At 36.3% G+C, this 11,129-nt stretch overlaps 1 protein-coding gene across 1 annotated transcript; it reads left to right on the forward strand.

The window, feature by feature from the left end:
* The first annotated feature begins 1,978 nt into the window (after window positions 1-1,978).
* Window positions 1,979-7,730, forward strand: LOC113736479 (probable aldo-keto reductase 2). The gene is made up of 5 exons (XM_027263486.2): window positions 1,979-2,304; window positions 2,886-3,086; window positions 5,037-5,209; window positions 5,290-5,392; window positions 7,158-7,730. The coding sequence occupies exons 1-5, from the start codon at window positions 2,071-2,073 to the stop codon at window positions 7,491-7,493; spliced, it is 1,047 nt and encodes a 348-aa protein (XP_027119287.1). The 5' UTR covers window positions 1,979-2,070; the 3' UTR covers window positions 7,494-7,730.
* The last annotated feature ends 3,399 nt before the right edge of the window (window positions 7,731-11,129 follow it).

An 11,129-nucleotide genomic window follows, 5' to 3' on the forward strand; every position in this document is an offset into this window, starting at 1 on the left:
TGGAATTGCCTTACATATGTACAGAGTGCCAACTAAACTTCTTTTTCCTGCTTGTTTTATTTTCTTTGTTTTATCTATTCATGCCACTAGTTTTTCCATGTCTTTCTTTTTTTTTGGCACATATTATTGGTCATGAATTTGGCATAATATATGCAATTATTCTTTGCATAATGAATAATTAATAGATCATGAGTTCTATAATTTTTTTTTCACTTACATTGATTACTAAACATGCAACTAAATATTCCTTTGAAATATGTGCAATATACACTGTATGTAAATTAAGCTGATAATCAAATAGCTTTTCCTTTCTTTTTTCTTCTCCTTTTTTTTTTAACATTTCAATATTATCAAGTAAGTTTCAAATGAAATATATATTTTATAGAATTATTTGAATTATTCAAAAAAATTATCAATGTTATGAATATTAAAATAATTGCTTTAAAAATTTATCAGTGGAGTGTATAGTTTTAATACGAAGGAAAGATAAGGAAAAAAAAACAAAAGTTTTTTTCTTTCAAAATTGTCTAAAAGCACTTTTACTGGTATTTACCTCACTAGTTATTGTACAACAGTTTCTAACTACAACCATTTCAAGTCCATGTCCTCAAGTATTACAAGAATTTGTATAATGGTAGTTAGATTAAAGTTACACGTTTAAATTAATGTTCTCTCTTCTTTAGCTAGCTTTATCTTATATATTATTCATGTATAGCTTTTAAGTTTGTAACTAATTTAATAAAGAGTCGCTCTTTAGCTTAAGGATAGTTTTGTTACGATGTAAAGTGTTTTTTGAGATTTTTGTGGGGATTTAGGAACATATTTGTTATAGTAAATATTTTATTCAATTCATATTCAATTTATTATATAACTATGCTTATTTAAAAACTAAGGGACTATATTAATCGAAAGTTCAAACTTTAGGAATAAAATTTTTAAAGCCAAAACTTTTGAATGACACGAATTTAATTTTGACTATTAGTTATTCTAAACTTGTTTAAATCTGAAATTTTGAAAACCAAATTTATTTTGATCGAAAGAAATATTAGTAGAGGTGTCAAAATGGGTGATTTGGATGGATTTGCGTTCGGTAAAATGGGTAATGGGTATAAGTGAGTCAACCCGTTTATACCCATTTAATTAGATAGGTATAAATGGGTAAGTCAAAAATTGAATTGGGTAACCCAATTATCCATTTATAACCCATTAATTTTAACTTTTTGTAAACTCATTTAAATTCATTTCTGCAAACTAAATTATCAATGTACACCACATTTTGCACCCATCATTAGTTTTAAATATTTACTTATAATACTCAATAAGCCTAACTATTAATTTTTCCCATCCGTATTCTATGTTGTAAAATTACATATTATTTAATAATTGAACAATAAGAATATAAAAATTGAACTAAGTACTATGAAAGTCAACATAAAAACTCAATTCAAAAATCTTGAAACCCTAGCATTTTTTTGTATGTAAATTTAAATTTTTATTTTGGAAAGGTAAGAAAAGAGGTTAAAACTTATTATAAATTGGTAATACTGAAAAATGAGCAAGTTAACAAACTAAAAGAAAATAAAATGATAAGATAAAATTAACAAATAATAATAATAATAATGAAACAAAAGTAGTTAATATCATAACAAAATGAAAAATTTGAAAAAAAAAAAGGATAGGGAAAGAGAGGAGGTTTGATGGGTTACAATTCTAAATGGGTTAATTGGATTTGATGGGTTATCTAATAATACCATATATTAAATAGGTATTATTGAGTAACCCATTTATATTTATATGTAAAAATTTAAGATACCCATACCCATCTATTCATGAGCGGATATGGGTGAATTTAATTAAATGAGTTTGTTTGCCACCTATAAATATTAGGGACTAATTTGACACATTGGCCAAACATTGAGGATAAAAGCTGCAATTCTCCAATAAATAAACACCAATCTGCTTACAAAATGCGTAGTTAACGAATTGGTTCCTCAGCTGTCACCTACTACGTCACAGGCTCAACCACCATACTCTCTTCCACCAACTCTTTCCTCTCTGTCTTGTGTGAAAATGGCGGCAGCAGCAGGAGAAGAAGTGAAAGTGCCCAGAATCAAGTTGGGTTCGCAGGGGCTTGAAGTTTCAGCTCAGGGGCTGGGCTGTATGGGCATGTCAGCTTTCTATGGCCCGCCCAAGCCCGAGCCCGACATGATCAAGCTCATCCACTATGCTATTGACGGAGGCATCACCCATTTCGACACCGCCGAGATGTACGGGCCGTACACCAACGAAATACTCGTCGGCAAGGTACTGTAGCCCGAACTGTATGATTCTTGATTGTTGTACATCATGCTTTAGTACTTGTACCTTAGTCCAGTTTATCAGCTCCCGAGTTACAAATGTACAAGTGCAGTGGTTAGATAGCTCCTTTCCTTGGTTAACTTTTTGGAATTGATATTGCGTTGGGACTCAGTATTTTTAAAAAAAATATTTTTAAAGACTCAACAGTATCTTCTGTGTCTCTGCTTCGCATGGTTTATACAAAATCCAAGGTGAAATTTGGATTAGAGGAAACTGTAAATGAACTAGAGGAATGAATCGGCTATAGCTCCTATATGAACCACTGGGAAGATCATAGCGAAGAAGTAGTCGAGACCTAACAAAAGGAGTAAACCTGAAGTGTTGTGAAAGACTATGAGTTAGAAATAGTTTGGCCTCTTTAGACAGGATCATCATATAAAGGAAACAAATAGCATAATATTAGTTTGTAGAAGTAGGCAAGATTGAGATATATTCTATCCTGAGAACTGATCAGGTAAAACTGTTTGTATTGATATGTATTAATCTGTGTACCCTGGATGATTAATGTTTTGAAAGAATGAATGTAGGCTTTGAAGGGAGGGATACAAGAGAAAGTGGAGATAGCAACAAAATTTGGGGTCAGATTTGTGGATGGAAAGCGGGAGGTTTGTGGTGATCCAGCTTATGTAAGGGCTGCATGTGAGGGAAGCTTGAAACGACTTGGTGTTGACTGCATTGATCTCTACTATCAACATCGGATTGATACACGTCTTCCCATTGAAATCACGGTTTGCTCCAGTTTTCTTTTGTGTTTTAAATGTTCATTCTTATGCTTGATGAATTGAAACTTTGCATATAAGTCAGATTAACTGTTATAATGGTTTGTATGATTGCGACCTTTTTAGGCCCAAGAAGCAGATTAAGAGGTCTGACAATACATAGGAATATGGAACTTTGGCAAGCAAATATCAGTCACTTTTCCAATTTTAAGTCAGAAATTTATACTAGACGTCACTTATGTGAAAAATGAAGAAAAGGAAATTTTTTCTTTGTACAGCTTTGTGGACATTTTTATTTGTCAAGCACGGCAATTTTCAGATTTATGTTTTGTAGCCAAGTGTAAATTTATAAACATGATAACTAAGCTGAAAGCCACATCTGCAGCTAAACAGAGTCAATCTTATGCTTTTATCCCTGTGGAAGTGCTTATTTTTTTATATTTGTCAAGATTTTAAAATGCTATATTCACTTAGTCAATTGCTGTTCAAGAACCACTTTCAATTTGTGTCTGTGAATATGCTTTTGTTGATGTTCTGCCAGAGAGAAGCCAATTGACTTTTGTTTAACATGCTTTGCATCCCCAAAGTATGCTGGAAGACACCAATTACTCCACTATCCTGTTTCACCTTCTGCTTTGCAGTTGAGATCCACAATATTGTTCATTTACCAAGAAAGGAAGCTTTTAAATCGTCTCTGAAAAAATATCCTCCAAGTCCCAATAAATCGTGCAATATTCAATTGCAAATATATTGATGGTGCAACTGTCTTTGGCTCACTATAGATGGAGATACTGTCATGATATATCATTTTATACAAACACTCTATTTCTGTATAACAGATATTTATGCCCTAAATACAGTAGAAAGGCCATTTGTTAGAGCATTAATTAACTGTATCTAATCTACTAGTAGTTGTGGTACTAGATGTAGGAGAAATGGAATAGATGAAATTTGGTCTCATTCAACTTTAGGACGAGATTGAGTTTCATATGCTGTGCAATTGGTTCAGAAGTTGCATGGTCTAGGAGTTTGACATAGTAATTTAGATGACGATAATACTGGTTGTGATACTAGATGCTGGAGAAATGGAATAGATGAAATTTGGTTGCATTCAACTTTTGGAGGAGATTGAGTTTCATATGCTGTGCAATTGGTCCAGAAGTTGCATGTTCCACGAGTTTGACATAGTGTTTTAGATAATGATAATACTGGTTTTGAAATATATGTACCAGCAACTGATCCCAAAAAGGAAAAAGGGAAAAAGAATTGTTTATATGTGCACAAATATTGTTGCCTGATTAGCATATTACTATACGTTGTATGACCTTCTTTAAGATATGATGACCTGTGCTTTGTCTTTAATTTGAGATGTCCTATCTTGTTGAAATTTGATATGCCATTTCTGTCCCCCCTTGTGGCTTCTCTTCTTGTAGTGCATTAAGCAATGTGGGCAGTCATTAGTTGACATGTATGGTTCAAGTTGTCCTTTCTATAAACATTTGTGGAACTTGTTCTATGCTGTTTTAGTGTTTAGCCCAGAAACAGTATTGCTTGATTTCTTTAGGATTAAAAAGAAATTTTCTCAAAATACATTGACTCAGTCCATCACAGAGTTGAACAAAATCAAACAAGATTGGTCACAGAAATTGGTCAGATACAATTTTTGCTTTGTTTATGAAAAACCAAGAATGCCAAATGATTCATATTGGTGTTGCAAGAAGAGCCGTTTCAGCTATTTGGGTTAAAACAATTTCCTTTCGAGCACTAACCTTTAGTGGCAGCTAATTACCACCACATCTTTGATGTTATTGGCTTGATGTGTATTTGATCGAAATTGCACCACTGCAATGAACTATGTCCTTCGGCCACGTGCATTTAGATTTCACTTGTCTTGGGACAATTAATACTGAACGAGCTTTTTATAATAGCATCTGTTCCTTCAAATTCTCTTTTTCCTAGATAGGAGAGCTTAAAAAACTGGTTGAAGAGGGTAAGATAAAGTACATAGGTCTATCTGAGGCCTCAGCTTCAACAATTAGAAGAGCACATGCTGTTCATCCTATAACAGCTGTACAGCTGGAGTGGTCATTGTGGACCAGAGATGTGGAGGAAGAGATTATTCCTACTTGCAGGTATGGGAGTTTTCTGCTTTACTATCTTTAGGGTGTGCAAAGAATATGCAACTCTAACTCATTTTTCTACAATCTTTTAGAGAACTTGGCATAGGAATTGTGGCTTACAGTCCACTTGGACGAGGATTTTTCTCATCAGGTCCAAAGTTGATGGAGAATTTGGCTGATGATGACTTCCGAAAGGTTTGTGCACATTCATTATGATCAAGTGCATTTTACTATAGAATGTCTATGGTTAGTACGAATCTGTCATTTATCTACTTATATCACATTCACTAACTGTCTTGCTTGATGTTCCTACTCTTTGTCTATTTGCTGTACTTTCTGAACTTTTCAAAATACAATAGTTTGGTTAAACCTCCCTTATGCAATCAAAGTTATTGAAATTTCAACAGAAGAGAAGGACAAAGCATGTCTTTTGACATTGTTGTGCGTATTCTACATGCTATCCTAATTCAAAGGCACATTACAATTTTGTCAGCTTATGATAATAGCTTAAGAGTACTCTTTGTTAACCAAAGGAACTTCCCTTGGGGAGGCTCATTCAAATCAAGAGTGAATTTTTAAGTCAAAGAAGTTAGGCAACGAGCTGTATCTTGTGGGCCAAGGTGAAGCCTCAAGGCATAGGCATAAGGACTTGCATTTATTAAATTACTATTAAAACTGGAGATATAACCTTTAAAATACCTACCAAGTTATATTTGGAGGGTCTAAACAGGTTTTAGCACTATTTCCCTTTCCTTATTAGATAAGCGTTTCAAAAGGATCCACCACCTCTCTGGGTGAAGGTGTAGTTCCTATCAATGTATATCCTTCAACCTTGTAAAGGCTTTAGGTCTAGTTCTGTAAGTGATAGTACTGATTGAAGTGCTAATCTTCCAGATGATACATTGGGAGCTAAAAAAGCACAACAGTTAGCTCACTAACTTATAATCAGATGACTGCAACTAATGTCCAGGGATCATAGTTTGAGCCATTTTCGCATGTTGTAACTCTCACAAATTTTCTAGCAAGAGCTTTGAATTACGCAGCCAGCCTAAATGCTTATGGCATGCATAATAGATGACATCCACACCCCCAAATTGACTCCCAAAACATATTTATGTCTTAAGCTAACAAGTCCGACTTTGGGTTAAACGTATGCCTGACATATAGTTGGCCTCACTGTCCCTAACTAGGAAAAAAGAAGATACTTTGTTAGCAGGTCTCCTTGCCAACATTTGCCAAAGCTAAAATCTTGATTTGATTTACATACTATATAACTGTGCTTCAACTTGTTTAACATGTTTCTTTTCCAGTCCTCTTGTCCTGTGTAATGCTAGAGTAATCAGTGCTTATATAACACTTCTTAACTTGCTAACTTTTGACTTTTTCATCAATTCATACTCAATTAATACAGACAGCTTGTTTCCTTTATGGTAAGGTGCTTGACTTTCTTAATAAGTAGCTTGAAGAAAGTTAAAGTCACTTTTAAGTAAATGCTTGTTAAACTTACTAGGGCCTATTCGCTCTGGCAATACGTTCCAGAGTTGTGCCTCCTATAGGTTCTGCAATTAGAAATATACTAGATGAAGTGTAGGAAAATCTTAGAAGAGTGAGTCATCTTTGTTATGTTAAGCTGTAACTCAGTTATGATGATTAACCTACATGACTGGATTAATATATTTCTCAAGTAATATTGGTTTCTATGTCTTGGTATCTTTTCTACATTCTGCAGTAGATATTGCTGACTTTGGAATAATGAGAGAACCTAGCCGAATTCATTTTTGTCTTAACTTGCACAGTCCCATCATTCCCCTGAAGCTATGTAAGTTGAGTTTACCAAGCTGCAAATTTGTCTGCTTTATTCCCATCTGAAAATACTTGCATAACTGTTTATTGGTTTTTTTCCTTCTGAAAATGCTTGCATAACTGTTTATTGAGAAATTTTAAATTTTATGTGATGCAGTTTTTGCCAAGATTACAACCAGAAAATGTTGAGCATAACAAGAGCTTGTTTGAGCGCGTTAATGACATCGCTTCAAGGAAGGGTTGTACCCCATCACAGCTAGCATTGGCATGGGTCCATCACCAGGGAAGTGATGTTTGCCCCATACCTGGCACTACCAAGATTGAGAACCTGAAAGAGAATATTGGAGCTTTATCTGTAAAACTGTTAGCAGAGGATCTTGCTGAGCTTGAATCCCTTGCTTCATCTGGAGTCAAGGGTGATAGATATGGGTCCGGCAGTGCCACTTGGCAAAATTCTGATACTCCACCTTTGTCAACGTGGAAGAGTGCATGAAAACGACCTTTGTTGTGGTGATAATTCTTATAACCATCTGCCTGATGGTCCATTTTCATTGCTTTGAGGGTTTAATAGCTTTGTTCCAATAAAAAGTTAATCCTTGTGGTGACCACAGATTCTGTATTTGATTAAAGATTGGGTCGTGTGAAAAAACTGGTTGTTCTTGTACCAGGACATGCTGAGTATATCTTTTGCAGCTCTTGAATGAATGGATATGATGTTTTATCCTTTGTATTCTATGTCTGTATATTTTTATGGACCCCTTATGTCGACCATATAGCTGCAAAAATGATGCCTGTGCTACTTGTATGAAACCTGTGAAGGGCTCTATGTTAATTAGTAAGAAGTCTATTTACTAGACAAGAACAATGACACAAAATGTGACCAACAAAATTGGAATAATATAGTGCATAGAGAACTCGAAATGTAAATGCCATAGATGACATCTGTAGACTTTAAACAAATTGGAAAACATCTGAATCTCTCTCATTTTCTATGCACAGTTGTATTCTTTTCAGAAGAATTGCGGATTCAATTGAATATCAATGGGAATAAAATTAGAGTCATCAGAATGCAAAAAAAGGCAAGAAAAGAGAAGGAAATGATCGTACTGAGCTGATATTGAAGTGTTTTCTTTTGGCTGTAAATCCGTAATTGCAAGCTCATTGGAGCCAAGAACAGAGGATGATGAATTCTTTGGTTCAGCAGGTAGAAGCCGAGTAAAAGAAGGTGATTCTTTCACACTTCAGTAGTAGTGGGAAGCTTTGTACAGTGGATGTTGCCACAGACTCACCATGAAGCTGTAAGCAGCCGCACACCATACAAAAAGTCGTGACTTTTATTTCTGAGTCCACAGTGGTAAGTGATGAGGTGATTTCCGAATGGTTGGACCGAGTCAATCTTGAAGAAGTGACTTTCGGCTGAAAGACCTAGTTGAAGAAATTCACCTGTCCGATCTGCAATGTATGGGGCTTTATCCACCGATCTTATTTCGACGATTAAGTCAGTTCGGATATTCAATCGCAAACTAAAAGTGGTTTAAGAACCTCAAGTGTGTGTGTTTGTGAGTCCATACCTTTTCTACGGATGTGAAGGTATTTATAGCGGACAGAACGGTGGGAAGAATGATGAATTTTAATTTCCTTAGATCTATGACTGACAGGGATAGTGTTAGGCTTAATAGATAGGGCATATCAATAATCATGTCATCCTGTCACGTTACTGTCATGTCATTCCATCATATAGAAGTTAGCTTTTCCAGTGTGATGTCAGGTGCTAGAGAGTGGGACGGTTCGGCTACCATTGGAAGACTGAGGCCAGTCCCATGGGAGAGGCAACGAGCCGAGGTGACATAGGCCCCGAGAGGGTTATCTTGACCAATCACTGAACCGAGAAGGGCCGAAATGACGGCCCTCAGTAAGTATTATCTAATACAGGAAATTGGCATTGATATAGTTGCATATGGTCCTGATACGAATCTCGTTGGTGAGGAGATTCGCGACCCAAGATCGCTTGTTGGATTTGACGTCAGATGCAAGAGACGGTGGCAGCGGAAACCCTACGACCCCTCTAATCCCCGTGACTACGAACAAAATCTACTCAAGTTCGGTGTTGGTTTCCAGGATTTGCAAGAATCGACACAAGGGTTCAAGGCTCATAAGCAACACAGGTTTGGTAATGCAAGAACGAAAATTCCAGCAAACGCGACTCAAGGACAACGGTATGCGACACTCTTTTTTTTTTTTTGACCCTTTTGCTGGGTTGTTTGCACACGACTCAAACAACACAAGACCCCACACGCATTAAACCAGAAGCTGGACAGAAACTAGAGCCAACTAGTGACCGAAATTGCTGGACAGGTTTGCACATGACACAACGCCACAAAGGAAGACCCTAGTGGCGGCTATAATGTATGTATATATATATATTTTGACTCAGATTGGACTCAAATAAGATAGCAAGCTGCTGAACAATTATCACGCACAAACAATGAGGAGACAATTCGAACAGATTTATCAATGTAAGTGCGGCAAGACAGAAATTCCTAATGACTCAATATTTTATGTGCACTTGGGACACGACTATCAACACTGGTTGATTCTTTTATTTGCTGGACACAAACGGTGGGAACAAAGACAGCAAGACACGAGCAGATTTCGCACAAGGCTCAATAGAAATTGGAACTAACCGGACACGGACAGATTGCACAATTCCAAGGTCGCAGCTTTGCGACTTGGAAGAAGTCACCGACCAGGAAGCCCTTTTTTTTTTTTCCTTTGTGTAACAAACGATGAGATACTCACACAAACTAAATCAAACACGACACAATTAACTCCCAGAAATTCCAGAAATTGAAGACGACAACAAGACAGAAACAAACAATGATGACCAGACTCGAAAACAAAGGAAACTCGCGGCCAGGATGCAACGTGCACAAAAATTTTTTTTTTTTTTGAGCTACCGAGATAGATACGAATTAAGGCACGAAAAGAGGGATAACGATGTTACCAACAAGCTAGCTCTGATGCCAGCTGATACGAATCTCGTTGGTGAGGAGATTCGCGACCCAAGATCGCTTGTTGGATTTGACGTCAGATGCAAGAGACGGTGGCAGCGGAAACCCTACGACCCCTCTAATCCCCGTGACTACGAACTTGTTGATATTATCTCAACCCGTAATCAAACGAATTAGCGAACCTCAGGCAAGTGTAGAAGGCGCCACAATTCAAGTGCGATTCTTGAATTGATAAGCCGAACAAGAACACTAGAGTATAACTCTAAGTTGTTCAAGGTTTGCTCGAAAGCTATGGAGAAAACTCTCTCAATATTTTTATCATAAAAGTGTCTCCTTTTAATGACGTAATGTGGTGCCTTATATAGGCTACAAGTGAAACCCTAATCTAGTAAGGAAAAGAAACTAACTAATGACTCTCCAATCACAATCACAATTAAGGCTAACTAATGGTCAGCTTATAAAGCTGGCTCAACATAACCCAATAAAAGCTAATTCACCAACTTAAGTAATAGTGAGTCTAGACTCTATAAATCGGATCCAACTCAACATGAGGTCTTGGACCGAACTTATTCCTACCAAATAAAATAGAAATCTGAAAAATAAACTACTAAACTATTACTAAAAGATTCATTCTCTTGCAGCCCGAAACATGGCCCATAAGCGGCCCATATTTCATATCAGGTCCTCTCGGCAAAGTGTTGTTCATAGTTGGTGCAAAGGTACTTGTGACATGACCAGCAATTGCTTTACTATTGTGGGGGTTTGTGCTTGATAGGCTTGTACCTTTATAGTTATACTGTGACATATAGAAGTATTTTCATAAAAATGGTTGAGTTTCATTTTTTGCTCCATGCACGTTTTCATATATTGACTTCAACATTTTGTTTCTCTTTTCATCTTCATCAATTCCATGAATTGTCATTGGTCGATAACATGGTTTCTTCTGTTTGAGTTTTATTATCTACAACATTGTGTTCCCAGTTTTTCTTCTCAGTTTTCATCAGTTCCATTAATCTTGTCACAGTTGATAACATGATTTCTTCTATTGAGTAGTGAGGATGCTCACCTCGGCTACCCCGCATGTCCGAGGTGAACCCATCTCGTCCTTCATCGGAGCT

Source organism: Coffea arabica, chromosome 3e, assembly GCF_036785885.1.
Source record: "Coffea arabica cultivar ET-39 chromosome 3e, Coffea Arabica ET-39 HiFi, whole genome shotgun sequence".
NCBI lineage: Eukaryota > Viridiplantae > Streptophyta > Magnoliopsida > Gentianales > Rubiaceae > Coffea > Coffea arabica.